We start from the raw sequence: 15,549 nt of genomic DNA on the forward strand, positions 1-15,549 counted from the left end.
TTTTTTACTTCGCATTTGTTTCCTAGTAATTGGTAAGTTCCTTTAGTAAATTCATCAATACTTTTTGAAAGAAGATGTAATTCTTTTTATAAAGTTGGTTTGATTTAAATGTTACGACTTGATTTACAAGTTCTAGTCTCAAAGTACGAAACTGGACGATGCCAATTTAGGAGAGAACGTATTTAGCTGCAGCCAGAGAGCCTGCCGGGCCCCAAAGCCGGGAATGCAGGCGGGCGGAGGGCTGGCAAGAAGCCCACCCGCCCAGGCCACGGTGCGTCCCTCTGAGACCAAGATCCCTTGGGTCGCCGTGTGCTGTTGGCGCCCCCGCTCTTCTCGTTTCTACCCAATCCGCCTGCCCCTCTTCCTGTCGGCCGGCCGTTGCCTACATAAGGGAGCCCGGAGGACGGGGAGCTGCCGGCCCCAGCGCACAAGGAGGCCAGCGAGGTGGTGAGGGTGCGAGGGCAGGCGGGGTGCCAGGCCTGGGTGTCCGGTGGAGGGGGCGGCGCCCTCCGCAGCTCGGTGACTGCGCCTCTGCGCCCCCAGCTCCTGCGGCTCCGGGATGCGCGGAGGCGGCGGCAGCGGCGATGGCGATGGTGCCTCCAGCCCTGCATCCCGGGCGCCCTGCATCCTCCCGGGCGGTGGGTGGAGCTGGGGTCTGGGCTGCGAGATGGAGGAGAAGGGGCGGCGCTGCGGCCACCCTGCAGGTGAGAAGCCGCGGGCCCCGGAGGAGGCGACTCCAGGGGAACAGGGAGGGTCGGGCACGAGGAGCCGGTGGGTTGGCAAAGAGCGCACCGCGCCGGCCCCTGCGCACCTGCTGTCCTGGCGCGGCCTGCGGAGCAGCCATCCGGCCCCTGCCCGGGCCGCTCCCACGCTCCGTGGGGCCGTGGAACCCTCCCCCACCGCCCGTGGCCTGGCCTGGCCTCCTCACCCCACCAACCCTCTCCCGACTGGTTCACTAGCTTCCCTGGCCAGGCCTAGGCCCTTCTTACCATAACCTTCTCCACCTTGGGACCTCCTACCCATTGCCAGCTCCTGGCAGGGGTCGGTCCCCACCCCTCTTCCACACCCAGACTAGGGTTCCACAGCCTCCCTGTGCCCCTCAGCCACTGACCCTGCCCCGCCCCATCCCCCATCCGCTGCTCCCGGCCTCAAGAGGTAGTTCAACTGGGGACAACGAGCTTGAAGGGCTCTGAAATCAGATAAATCTGGCTTGAATCTTAGTGACCTTGGGCAAGTCATCTTCCCTGAGGTGCTCTGGATCAATACAAATACAATGGGAATGACACTTACACAGAACTCAGCTCCCAGGGTTAGACTCTGAAAATGCCCGCCCTCGAGGAATGTAAGGCCTTATGAGGAAAAAATGAGTGGGAAGAATCCAGGTCATGAGTGGACGTGGGACAGCGCATATAAAATGTTTAGTATACACTAAAATATTAAGACAGCACACCAAATTATCAGACTCTTCACACATCTTAAGGATAAATAATTGCCGCTGTACAATAAATTTTCCCTTACCGCCCAGCTGGTGTGGCTCAGTGGTTGAGGGTTAACCTGTGAACCAGGAGGTCACAGTTCAATTCCAGGTCAGGGCACATGCCCAGGTTGTGGGCTCAATCCCCAGTGTGGGGCATGCAGGGGGCAGCCAATCAATAATTCTCTCTCATCATTGATATTTCTGTCTCCCTCTCCCTTCCTCTCTGAAATAAATAAAAATATATTTGGAAAAAAAATTTCCCCTTACCATAGTTTACTTACTACTTAAGGATCCTTCCTCCTAGTTGTAACAAGATGCATATGATATGAATTCATTCCGTGTTTATTGTAGCTAATTTGCCTGCTTAAGGCGGGTGTTCCAAATTAACATTTTTCTGGTTTTATGACTTTAATCACATTGTCCTCCACCTAGTTATGGTCCCAGAGATACAGAGTAGCTTGTATGCTTGCATTGAAAAGAACACTGGCAACCTTTATTTAATATTTAGGCATAGCAAATAGCTATTTCTTTACCTCCCTCCTCAAATCACTGACTTTTATAATTCTGCCTTCATAACCATCCCAAGTTGTGATCTCAGCCTCCTCTTTCTTATAGTCCCAGAGTTAACACTAATAGTAGTTACTTTCCCTCCATTTCCTTTATTTCTCTTCAAGTTTCTCTGCCAACACCTTTATTTCTATTCTGTCTTCTGCTTTTCCTCCCTTTTTCTTCCCAGCCTCTGATTTTTTTTTAAAATATATTTTATTGATTTTTTACAGACAGGAAGGGAGAAAGATAGTTAGAAACATTGATGAGAGAGAAACATTGATCAGCTCCTCCTGCACATCTCCCACTGGGGATGTGCCCGCAACCCAGGTACATGCCCTTGACCGGAATCGAACCTGGGACCTTTCAGTCCACAGGCCGACACTCTATCCACTGAGCCAAACTGGTTCTGGCCTAGCCTCTGATTTTTAACTTTTTTCAAATTATCCCAATAGGAGTGATTTATAATTATACTAGGGGTCCAGTGCATGAATTCGTGCACCTTGAAAGGAACTGTGGGCCACGAGGCCGTGGTGCGCACAGGGGTGGGTTTTGGCCCACCCTCTCTGCCCCCTCCTGGCCCCTCCTGCCATGGCCCCCATCCCCTGTCTGACAGCAGCCCCACTGCTGCTGCTTACACCCACTGATGGTGTGGAGCGATTGGGGCTGGCACCAGCAGTGGGTGTGAGCAGGGCCGGCACTGTCAGTGGGTGTGAGCTGTGGCTGCTGCCCCGATCACACCTCAAGAGCGGGGGCAGGTGGAGAAGACCTCAGGGGCAATTGGGGCTGGCAGCCACCACTCTCACCCACTGATGGCACCAAGTGATTAGAACTGGTGCCAGGAGCCGGCAGCAGGTGTGAGCGGTGGCTCCAGTGCCAGCACAGCAGCCCCACTGCTGCTGCTCACACCCACTGATGGTGTGGAGCGATTGGGGCTGGCACCAGCAGTGGGTGTGAGCAGGGCCGGCACTGTCAGTGGGTGTGAGCTGTGGCTGCTGCCCCGATCACACCTCAAGAGCAGGGGCAGGTGGAGAAGACCTCAGGGGCAATTGGGGCTGGCAGCCACCACTCTCACCCACTGATGGCACCAAGTGATTAGAACTGGTGCCAGGAGCCGGCAGCAGGTGTGAGCGGTGGCTCCAGTGCCAGCTGTGGGTGCAAGTGGGGCTGGCGCCAGCAGCAGATGCGAGCACTGGGTGGGACCGCGGCACACTGGAGCAAAGAATTTTCAGTAACCACCAGAGGCTCACCCCAATGACAGCGACCAGCACCCTAGCTTGGTCTGATGCCCCTACTCACCTGCTCCCCAATCCCGCTGCAGCCAACACCCGCCATTGTCTGAGCTCTGCCACCTGCTGCCCATGCCCACCATGTTCCGTGCACGTGCGCTCTGGTGGTCAGCACATGTCATAGCGACTGGTTGTTTGGTTGTTCCGCTGTTCGGTCTATTTGCATATTAGCCTTTTATTATATAGGATTATACCAGAACCATAACTATCAACCTTAACAAAAAGGTACACAAAAATGTGTGTGTGTGTGTGTGTGTGTGTGTTCAAATGTTGGTTTCCAAGAACTTTGAGTTGGGAAGCGATTGCAATACCTACTTGATAGGATTATATTGAGAATGACATAAAGTTTGATGACATATGTAAAGCTTCTAGTTTAAGTGCCTGGCTGGCATATACTAACCACCCAATAAATTATAGCTGCTGTAACAATCTTCTGATCTGGGAATCTTTCCCTTGATCCCATCCTGTTCTGTTTAGCATGGTGGGGAAGAGTGTGCGCTTTAGAGAGTAACTGCTAATGTTCAAATTCATGCTCTACCACTTTAAGTGAGGTGCTCTCTGACACAGTTTCCTCATCTGTAAAATGGAGATAAGTTATATAACCACCTCAGAGTTATTGTGAGGATTCAATAAATGAAGAGTGTGGAGCACTGAGAACAGTGGGTGGCACATCACAAGCACTTAGTGCAGTTAACATACTAGTAATGATACTGATAGTTATATTCCCAATCTATAATTCAGAATTATCTTTTAATCTATTGAACAATTTATAATTTATTGAAAAAATTATAACTGTACAAAAAGTGAAATTTGCCCCTCATCTGCTCCAAATCTTTTTTCCTCCTGCCTCTCGCCCTGACCAATGTTGGTGCCTCATCATCTCATTTTCCACTTGACAACTCTTTCCAACTGTCTCCTCGTCTGGGGTCTTCATAACTTCCAGTATCCCCCCTTCTTCAGTATTCCCCATTTACTCAGTATTTCTGTTAGCATCCTACCTCCACATTCTTTATTCTTCTAATTTCCCCAAACCAAACTCCTGCTTCCCTCTTCACTCCCGTTTACTTCCCTACTCCCAAAGAGGAAACCTTCAGGTGGTGGTGGAGAGAGGAGTTTGCTATAAACATTAGTGTCACCTCTCTGCTCTTCCTGCCTTTCCCGGATTGGGGTTTCTCTTCTACTTCTCTTTTCATCAGTTAACCCCAATCCTCCAATTCACAATAAAAAATAGTAAAAGTGTATCTATTTCACTACCTAGGCATTAAAAAGTGTTCAGGAACAATACAATCTTAAGTGAAAACAAATAGCTACCCATTATTATTTTTAAAATTCTATTCGTTAGGAAACAAACGGTCAGGATTTATATCCTCTCTGAACTTTTATAAGGAAAGTACAGAAAAATTGGTCTCACTTCCCAGTGGAGAAATTCATAATATGGTCATGATCTGCACCCATGGGCCACTGAGAATGTAGAAGAGGTGTTCTCTCCTTCACAGGAGGACACTAATTGGCTATAGGGGTCTCCCAGGACTGAACATGTCTGATGCTCACTGAGACAGCAGTACCTGTGATTGAATGATGCGAGGCTTCTGTCCTGGGGGTGGTCCATAGCTGCTTCCTGGAGCCCCCAGTAATCCCTCCCTGACCCAGCCCCTTTCTCTGCACCCCCTGACCCAGCCCCTAAGGGGTTAACCTCTCACACAGCTGGAGGTCTCAGGGACTCAGCTTGAGTTTGAAGTTAAATATGCTGAACTTTGTCCCTGGACCTCCCCAGTGCCATTATGTATCCCTAAAAAAAAAATGCTGGATTAAAGCAAATACCTTTTGGTTGTCAAGAGCATTGTATCCGTCTCCAAGGAACCGCTTAAGCTGCCCCACTTAGAAGCATCTTGGGGAGCAGGGTGGGCACCAAGCCACTCAGGGCTTTGGGACTTGGGATAACAGAAGATCTGTGTGAGTGTACTTTAAATCTCATGGCGAAATGGGGGAAAGCTTAAGAAAAATAAAGGAGCAAGAAGAAAAACAAGTTCTTCTATTAAAGCAGAGGCTGTGTCTTACCTTTTTACCCACAGTGCCTAGCGTGAAGCTGCATGTAATATGGTGAATGTACACTGAGGGAATGAATGCATGAGGGGTTGGGTGCATGCCCCCTGCCCTGTCCTGAAGACATGCTTGTTGGAATGATGTTAACTCTCATTTGCATAGCAGTTTAAAGTTTACAAAGTGGTGCCTTTGCACCTTGTAAATCTCAAATGTAATTCTGATACCCTTCATTAATTTCATTTCCCCCCTCACATGTAGTCTTACACAAAGTTTTTTCCAAAGGATGGTATGGAGTAGGCCAAGAAACCACAAGCAGGGAGACGAAATTGTAAATAATGGCAAATAAAGGATTCTTCTTAGGAAAAGCAATGGGATTTGTTAGCAGTCTGTGGGAGTGGTATAAAGGGCTCCAGTATGCTTCAGCAATACCCTCTGCTTCTATTTTAAGCACATGCTGGTTTTGCGCAAATCCTCAAAGACTTACACCCTTGTTGCAGTCTGTCTGTCCCTACGCCTTGCCTTCACCATTCACCCAGCGACCTCCTCCTGGCCAGGACGCCCTTCAGCCTCCAGCCTCCACCCTGGGCTGGATTAGGTTCCCCTTTCTTCCTTCCATAGCACCTGCTCCATCTGATCTGCAGCGTTGGGCTGTAATTACATAGTTCGCTTGATCTCCAGCTAGATTGTGATCCCTTTGGCCAAGAGGTTATATTCTTGTGTCTCCAGTGCCTGGCACCAGAATGTTTCTAAAAATAGCATCTGGACACCCTTCAATCAGAATCTCGATGGGCAAGGCCCAGGAATCTCCTTTTTAAACACACACACACACACACATTTTTATTGATTTCGGAGAGGAAGAGAGAGGGAGAGAGAGATAGGAAATCAATGATGAGAGAGAATCATTGATTGGCTGCCTCCTACATGCCCCCTACTGGGGATCCAGCCACAATCCAGGCATGTGCCCTTGACTGGAATCCAACCCGGACCCTTCAGTCCCCAGGACAACGCTCTATCCACTGAGCCAAAGTAGCTAGGGTTCTCCTTTTCTTTTATTAACCTGCTCTCGAGATGATGCTTAAAGCCAGTTTGAAAGCCACTGTGTCATAAAACCTCAGGTTCGCTGGATGAGTGTATTTGGAGGTGTTTCTGTCTTTTCTGTGCGCTGGGTCAGAGCTGACACATTCCAGTGCCTTTGACGAAGGTCAGGAGAGCACTCCGCCGGCTGCATAACTCCTTTCTGTTGCAGGGGATGCATTTCTGTGTGCAGGCCCTTCGGCCTCCGGTCTCTCCTGTCACGTGCCGCTCCTCTGTGAGCTGAGGCCCTGACGCCCCTCCCCACAGAAGGAAGAGACCTTTGCCTCTGAAGATGAACTCCACGGACCACTTCCCGGACGCTCCCAACACCACCTGGCCCCTGCCCGGCGCCCCGGGAGCAAACGGCACTGCAGGGCGGGAGGGTCTCCACGGCCCGGTCCACACGGCCACCTTGGTGACCTGTACTTTCCTGCTCGTGCTCATCTTCTGCCTGGGCTCCTACGGCAACTTCATCGTCTTCTTGTCCTTCTTTGATCCGGCCTTCAGGAAATTCCGAACCAACTTCGACTTCATGATCCTGAACCTGTCCTTCTGCGACCTCTTCATCTGCGGGGTGACGGCCCCCATGTTCGCCTTCGTGCTGTTCTTCAGCAGCACCCCGGACGCCTTCTGCTTCACCTTCCACCTCACCAGCTCCGGCTTCATCATCATGTCCCTCAAGACAGTGGCCGTGATCGCCCTGCACCGGCTCCGCATGGTGCTGGGGAAGCAGCCGAGTCGCACGGCCTCCTTTCCCTGCACCCTGCTCCTCACCCTGCTGCTCTGGGCCGCCAGTTTCAGCCTGGCCACCGTGGCCACCCTGAAGACCCGCCAGTCCCCCCTCTGCCTTCCCATGTCCAGTCTGACGGCTGGGGAAGGGAAGGCCGTCCTGTCTCTCTACGTGGTCGACTTCACCTTCTGTGTGGCCGTGGTCTCCGTCTCTTACATCATGATCGCTCAGACGCTGCGGAAGAACGCTCAGGTCAGAAAGTGCCCCCCTGTGATCACCGTGGACGCTTCCAGACCGCCGCCGTTCATGGGGGCGCCGGGGAAGGGAGGCGGAGACCCCATCCAGTGCACCGTGCCCGCTCTGTACCGGAACCAGAATTACAACAAACTGCAGCACGTTCAGACCCATGGATACGCGCAGAGTCCCAACCAGCTGCCAACCCCTGCAGCCAGCCGGCTCCAGCTGGTATCGGCTGTCAACCTCTCCACAGCGAAGGACTCCAAAGCGGTGGTCACCTGTGTGGTCATCGTGCTGTCGGTCCTGGTCTGCTGCCTTCCCCTGGGGATTTCCTTGGTGCAGGTGGTTCTGTCCAGGAGTGGGAGCTTCATCCTTTACCAGTTTGAGCTGTTTGGATTCACCCTGATCTTTCTCAAGTCAGGGTTAAACCCTTTTATATATTCCCGGAACAGCACGGGGCTGAGAAGGAAAGTGCTCTGGTGCCTCCAATACATTGGCCTGGGATTTTTCTGCTGCAAACAGAAGACTCGCCTTCGAGCCATGGGCAAAGGGAACCTCGAGATCAACAGAAACAAGTCCTCCCATCATGAAACAAACTCTGCCTACATGCTGTCTCCAAAGCCCCAGAAGAAATTTGTGGACCAGGCTTGTGGCCCAAGTCATTCGAAGGAAAGTGTGGTCAGTCCCAAGATCTCCGCTGGACATCAGCACTATGGCCAGAGCAGCTCCACGCCCATCAATACTCGGATGGAGCCCTACTACAGCATCTATAACAGCAGCCCGTCCCAGGACGAGCACATCCCATGTAACTTACAGCCAGGAAACTCGTTTGGATTTGCCAGCTCCTATGTGGCCATGCATTACCACACCACCAACGACTTACTGCAAGAATGTGACAGCGCCTCCGCCAGGCAGATTCCCGTCCCCTCTGTTTAGAGCGGCGCAGGCTGGAGCATCGTGTGTGAACTGGTCCTTTTCTGGCACTAAGGGATTTTTTATTTTCATTTTTGTGAGACTAGTTGTAGATCAAAGCTTAAAGGCTCAACTAAACAGTTGGCAGTTATGATTTTCTTTTGTCTGATTGATTAGCATCTATTGGTTTGCTTTGTGGTCTCTTGACATTTTAAGGTTTAATATAAAAGTTTATTATTTGGAATTTTGCACTGACCTGTGTTCCAATCTCTTGTACTAAACTTTTAAATAGATCATGCTACCATGTTAAAGTAGAGAATGATCTTTTGACTCAATGTTATGGGTCTTTGAAGTATATATGAGCTAGATATTTTAAAGAGTGTGAAGGTGTATAATTTTTACTGAGGTGTTATTTTTATTAACTGAATTATAAATTTTGATGTTTTGAAGTGTTGAAATGGGGAAGAATATACTTTTTTTGGGTAGCAGACTTATTTGAATAAATAATACATTGTTAAAGCAGAAAATCAGAAATGCATCATCTATATAATTATCCTTACAAAAAACACACAATCCAAGAATATACTATTATTATTATTACCATTTATTATTATAGACATTGTTATTTTGTGTCAATCGAGTAGCTATATAAAGCTGTGGTGTTTTTGTTTTTTTAAGAAAGATGTTATTACCCTAGCTGGTTTGGCTCAGTGGATAGAGCGTCGGCCTATGGACTAAAGGATTCTGGGTTCAATTCCAGTCTAGGACACATGACCGGGTTGTGGGCTTGATAAATCAATTATATATATATATATATGAAAAAAGAAAGAAAGATGTTATCCCTTGGTAAAAGTAAATTATTCTATTCTATTCACTAGAATCCTAATGAAGAGGACTGCACCTGTGGTAGCGGTATGCTACTCCTGGGAGAGTCGGTGCTAAATGTGTTCATCTCAGTCAGGGTTTTGTTATCTGGGAAGCCATATAGACTGTTACGTGTTAGATAATGTTTATTATTGCTTAAGAAGGCATAAGGATGAGAATTGGAATTTTTTTAAAAATATGTTTTTATTGATTTCAGAGAGATGAAGGGAGAGAGGGAGAGAGAGAAAGAGAGAGAGAGAGAGAGAGAGAGAGAGAGAGAGAGAAAGAGAATCATTGATCAGCTGCCTATTGCACGCCTCCTACTGGAAATCAAGCTGCAACCCAGGCATGTGCCTATTGCATACCCCATACTGAGGATCAAGTCCACAACCCAGGCATGTGCTCTGACCTGGAATCGAACCGTTACCTCCTGGTTCATGGGCCAACCCTCAACCACTGAGCGACACCAGCCAGGCTGGGAATTTTAAAAAATATATTTCTATTGACTTATTTTTAGAGAGACAGGAAGGGAGAGGAAAGAGAGAGAGAGAAGTATCAATATGAGATGTAAGAAGGGAACGTCAGTTGGCTGCCTCCCCGCATGTCCCCCTGGGGATTGAGCCTGCAGCCGGGGCATGTGTCTTGACTGGAAATCAAACCCGCAACCCTTTGGTGCATTGGATGACACCCAATCCAGGAGCCACCCCATCCTGGGCAAGAATGGGAATGTTTTGATTTATGCTTTCCTTCTGTGTGAGATGGTTTGTTAACAATCTGATGAAGCATATCCAAGTAACTATTTAAAAAAATGTTTTTTTGTCTTTCTTTGTGGTAGAAAAATCCTTAAGATCTCTTTTTACTAGTAAACTAATTGTGTTATTCTCTCCCATTAATCTTAAATTGGGGATGGGCAGTAAGGGAAAATAGATTAAGTATTTGTATACCTAAAACTAATTTTATTATATACAGTACTCTGTGATTCCTAGCATAACAACTGTAAACTCATATTTTTATGTAAAAAAGTTTTCATTTACAATTAGCATTTGAACTTGTTATAGTTTTAGAACTGTAACTGCTAGACACAGGATGAGCATCAAGATACAAAATCTGTCTTTAAAAAAAAATCTATCTTTAGAAATTGTTATATTCAAGAACAGTTATTGCAAATTGGACAGCACTTTGCTCCTGTGGATGAAAGATATTGTTTGTAGCATCCTCTCCCAGGCTGGTCCCAAGTACAGAGGTCAAGCAGGGCACGGAGAAGACACCGTGGGCACTCAGCTAGAACTCTGCTCAACCTCCTCTAACGACGCTTCCCTTTCAGCATCGGCCATTTATTTATATTTCTGAGACTGAAGTATGAGATATGAGTTTCAATTTCTTTTCTTTTTTCAAAATATATTTTTAATGATTTCAGAGAGGAAGGGAGAAGGAGAGAGTGATAGAAACATCAATGATGAGAGAGAATCATCCATCACCTGCCTCCTGCATGCCCCCTAATGAGAATCATACGCCAGGCATATGCCCTGACTGGGAATCTAACCAGTGATCTCCTGGTTCCTGAGTCAATGCTCAACCATGGAACCAAACCCAGCTGGGCTCAACTTTTTAAAAAAATTCACCTTTCAGTACTCTTCCCTTCCTTCTCTTCCTTTTTTCTTTTATTTTTGCTATGCAATTTTATAATAGCAGAGCAAATATCCACTCTTTTATTTTTGGAATGGAATGCTATTTTTGGAAGTCATTATGGCCATTTCAATTGTGCTTTTATATTTTAAATATAACACTGTTTTCATGTATTAATACTCTCATGAGATAGGTTAGTATATTATCTCTTTTTAAACAAAGGATTAAGATATCTAACATCCTCTCTCAAGATCATTTGAAGTATTTTGGCAATCTAGTAATTGGACTTTTTGTCTAAAATCAGACCCTGGCATTTATTCCAATAAGCCAGATAGCTTTGTAACTAATAACATTAATGAAGAAGATATTTCACACTTTTAAAGGTATGTATCTCTTTTTTGGTCAGGGATTTCAAATGTGAGTCAATAAAAGATTTTTTTAAAAGTAATGTCTACTTGTAAAATTAAAGCTGACAGGTTTCCTGTGTGGCACTGGAGATGACTTAGCTCATTGGGGAGGTACAAGTTATAGTGCAAAGAAAACTAAGCATGTGCATAGGTGGCATTCAGTCTCTTTATGCTCATCAATAAATTAGCAATTTAATTTGCATGAAATACATAGTGGGCTAGATTAGCCCTCCTCCATGTCTATATCCATTTGTAGATATAGATATAGATGGACATATATAACTTCTCTCTTCAGAAGGGCTAAAATGAGAACTAGAAGTAATGAGAATTCAGTTGAATATGATGAATTACCAGGTTATATTAATTAGTTCTCTTGATGCTTTACTGTGATGCATTTCAAGCACTTTATAATTGTTCTGAGGTTAATCACTAGGCCAGATTTGTATTTCTGATGCTTTTAATGTTCTTTTAAAATAATGTTTTAAAAATAAAAATATTGATAATTTTAACATTGCTGAATATCAGATTGCAATAGTATGACTTTTCTGTCCAATCATTTAAAAACTATCAGAGATTAACAGTGATCATTATTGCATAATAGATAACAATGTATTGCCCTAGCCAGTTTGGCTCAGTGGGTAGAGTGTTGGCCCATGGACTGGGCTCAATTCTTGTCAAGGGCACATATCTCAGTTGTAGGTTCCATCACCAGCCCTGGGTCGGGGCACGTGTGGGAGGAAACCAAGTGATGTGTCTCTCTCATATCGATGCTCCTCTCTCTCTGCTCTCCCCCTCCCTTCCACTCTTTCTACAATCAAACAAAAAACCAATGTATTGAAGCTCAGAGAGAGTTATTTTCATTAAAAGATGAAATAATTTACTTGATCACATTTTGTAGCATGCATAAATGCTCAAGACTAAGAACTACAAAGGTTAATTATTTATTCAACTAAGTTTCTCACCTGGCAGGAAAAGTCCTGACTAATCATTTCAAAAACTTCTTTAAAACAAGATTAAAATCTGGAAAATGATACAGAGTTTTAGAATTTTTAGTTTAACTATCAGAGTTTGCTTTTAAGAACCAAAAAATATTAATTTAAGCAGAAAAGGACTGAATATAGGAAATTCTATGTCTACTAAATCATTAGAAGTTTGGGGCTCTCACAGATTTCCAGGAAAGATTCCATGATCAACACTGACCAGCTGGGAGAGCTGCCACTTTTGCTGTAACTGGGAGGGGAGAAGTCAGGAGGCCTCCTTGGGCCTTCAACGTCAAGGGCACCTGCTGAAGTTGTTATTCAACGATCAGGAACCTGCTGCCGCTGCTGCTACCTCCACAACTAACCCTCTCGACACCCCCAAAGCAAGCAGCTGACACCAAAACAGGGCTGCAGAGAAAGGTAGGCACCGTGCATTTAGTTGGTGGAACCCAATTTGCATTTAAAACGCTAGCCACCTGCCAATCTGGAAACTGTAGTTACACTGAAAAGGTAAACTAAAGGGAGGTTTGGAACAAATACTGAGTTCCAGTCTCTGTCCACAATGGGCCACCAGTTTGGGTCTTAACCTTTGTAGCCACAACAGCAGTAACACCTTTCCCCACTGGACATAATGCAAATTCTCTCATTGAAACAAAACATGCCTCTATACCTCCAGCCTGGCTGCTTTTATTATCTCCTGTGTCTTCGCTGTTCTGCAGTTTATCTTGGGATTTGTTGGACTCCTTGAAACTGTATCCTGGTGTCTTTCATCAGTTCTGGACAATTCAAATTTGTTTTTCAAATATTGTTTCTGTCCCATTTTTCTACTCTTTTTTTTTTACCTTTGCTTTTATTTATTTTTTCTATATCTTTGTTTCTCTGTTGTATAGTCATACACTGCTTAATGACATTTTGATCAAAGATGGACCACACCTACAGTGATGGACCCATAAAATTACTAGTATAGTGGAGCTAAAAACTTCCTAGTTATGTTGCCATCATAATGTCATGGCATAACGCATTACTCATGTGTTTGTGGTGATGCTGTGTAAATGAACCTACTACATTGCCAGTCCTATAAAAAATATAGCCCATACAATTATGTACAGTATATACTAGTAATGCTTGATAATGATAAATGATTGTTACCAGTTTAGGTATTTATTATGTATTTTTTAAAAAATATATTTTATTGATGTTTTACAGAGAGGAAGGGAGAGGGATGGAGAAACATCAATGATGAGAGAGAATCATGGATCGGCTGCCTCCTGCATGCCCCCTACTGGGGATCAAGCCTGTAACCCCAGCATGTGCCCTGACCGGGAATTGAACCGTGACTTCCTTCTTCATAGGTTGATGTTCAACCACTGAGCCATGCAGGCCGGACTTCATCGGTATTTTAGAGTGTACTCTTTCTGCTTATGAACAAATTTGCTGCAAACCAGTATGCTGTGTTGCATACATCTTGTGTTTACTGTGTCTCTTTTTTAAAATAAATATTTTTATTGATTTCAGAGAGGAAGGGAGAGGGAGAGATAAAAACGTCAATAACGAGGAGAATCATTGATTGGCTGCCTCCTGCATACCACCCCACCCCACTTGGGATAGAACCCACAACTGGACATGCCCTGACTGAGAATCAAACCATGACCACCTGGTTCATAGGTCGACGCTCAACCACTGAGCCATGCTGGCCAGGCTACCATGTCTCTTGATTGCATCATTTTCTCTTGTGCTTGATTTAATCTCATGTTATTTTGTTCATCATGGCCCCTAAGTGTGCAAAATCCACTGTTAATGTTGCCAGCTAGAGGCCATATCCAGTGATTGACCTGGAAACAAAATTAAAAATGATTAAGGACTAGGAAGGTGGAAAATCAGCTCGCCAATCAGGCCTGACCCATTCCACCGGAGCTATGATCCTGAAGAACAAGAACAAAGTGACAGAGCTGTTAAAATATCTGCTTCAGCCCTAGTTGGTTTGGCTCAGTGGATAGAGCATGGGCCTGCGACTGAAAAGTCCCAGGTACGATTCCGGTCAAGGGCACAGGCCCGGGTTGCCGGCTCGATTCCCAGCGGGGTGTGCAGGAGGCAGCCAATCAATGATTCACTCTCATTGATGTTCCTATTTCTCTCTCCTTCTCCCTTCCTCTCTGAAATAAAAATATTAAAAATAAAAGATAAATTTAGTGTAGTCTAAGAGTAGTGTGTGTAAAGTCTACAATAGTGTGCAGTAATATCCTAGGCCTTCACATTCACTCGCCACTCATTCACTCATGTGGAGCAACTTCCAGTCCTGCAAGCTCCATTAATGGCAGGCTCCCTATGCAGGTGGACCATTTTAAAAGTTTTATACCATTTTTTGTACTGTACCTTTTCTATGTTTAGATACACAACTTACTGTTGTGTTACAATTGCCTACAGTATTCAGTACAGTAACATGTGGAACAGGTTTGTAGCCTAAGACTATCAGGTTATACCATATAGCCTCGGTGTACCATCCCAGTTTGTGTAAGTTCACCCCATGCTGTCTGCGCAATGATCAAATGGCCTGATGACACATTTCTCAGAACGTGTGTATCCCTGTCATTAGGCAATGAATGACTGTATTCTGAATTATTTCTTTCAATTTATCTTCCAGTTCACAAATTCTTTCCTCACCTGTTAAAATGAATAATCAGCTCTTTGATTTCAACTATTATGACAATGTTTTTCATTTCTAGAAATTTTATTTGCTCATTAAAAAAAACACCTGTTACACCGCAGTTTTAGAGTTTTTAGTTTCTACATATACTTAAAAGTGAATCATTTATTTCTTAAACAGAGTAAAAATAGTTCTCTGAAATAACTTCAATAATTTCAATATTTTATTATTTTTTATTTGGTTACTTGTTTTATTTTTTTTAAATATATTTTTATTGATTGAAGAGAGGGAGAGGGAGAGATAAAAACATCAACGATGAGAATCATTGACCAGCTGCCTCCCGCACTGACTGGGGATCGAGCTCGAAACCCGGGCATGTGTCCTTGACTGGAATCAAACCTGGGACCCTTCAGTCCACAGGCTGACACCAAAACCACTGAACAAAACCGGCTAGGGCATCAATATTTTATTTTTTAAATAGGCCTCTTGTCTATTATTTTTGTTGGTGCTTCCTCATGATGCCTTGGGAAAGAGAGAAACATCGATATGAGAGAAACACATCGACGGTCGCCTCCTGCACGAGCCCTGACCAGGGCCCTGGTCGGGGAGGAGCCTGCAACTGAGGTATGTGGAATCGAACCCGGGACCCTTTGGTCCCCAGGCAAAGGCTCTATCAACTGAGCCAAAGCGGCTAGGGCCATGCTTTATTTTTACTGTGAG

The 15,549-nt window shown here is 45.5% G+C and overlaps 1 protein-coding gene across 2 annotated transcripts; it reads left to right on the forward strand.

The window, feature by feature from the left end:
* Nucleotides 1-210: 210 nt before the first annotated feature.
* On the forward strand, nucleotides 211-8,749 carry GPR75 (G protein-coupled receptor 75). Of its 2 annotated transcripts, none has more exons than XM_006778609.2 (2): nucleotides 211-704; nucleotides 6,697-8,749. In XM_006778609.2, exon 2 carries the CDS (start codon nucleotides 6,722-6,724, stop codon nucleotides 8,330-8,332), a length of 1,611 nt encoding a protein of 536 aa, XP_006778672.1. In that variant the 5' UTR covers nucleotides 211-704; nucleotides 6,697-6,721; the 3' UTR covers nucleotides 8,333-8,749. The 2 variants fall into 2 exon arrangements, with proteins under 2 accessions (XP_006778672.1, XP_006778669.1); XM_006778606.2 differs by having other exon boundaries at nucleotides 212-704; nucleotides 6,602-8,749.
* Nucleotides 8,750-15,549: the final 6,800 nt, after the last annotated feature.

Source organism: Myotis davidii, unplaced genomic scaffold, assembly GCF_000327345.1.
Source record: "Myotis davidii unplaced genomic scaffold, ASM32734v1 scaffold6, whole genome shotgun sequence".
NCBI classification, from domain to species: Eukaryota; Metazoa; Chordata; class Mammalia; order Chiroptera; family Vespertilionidae; genus Myotis; species Myotis davidii.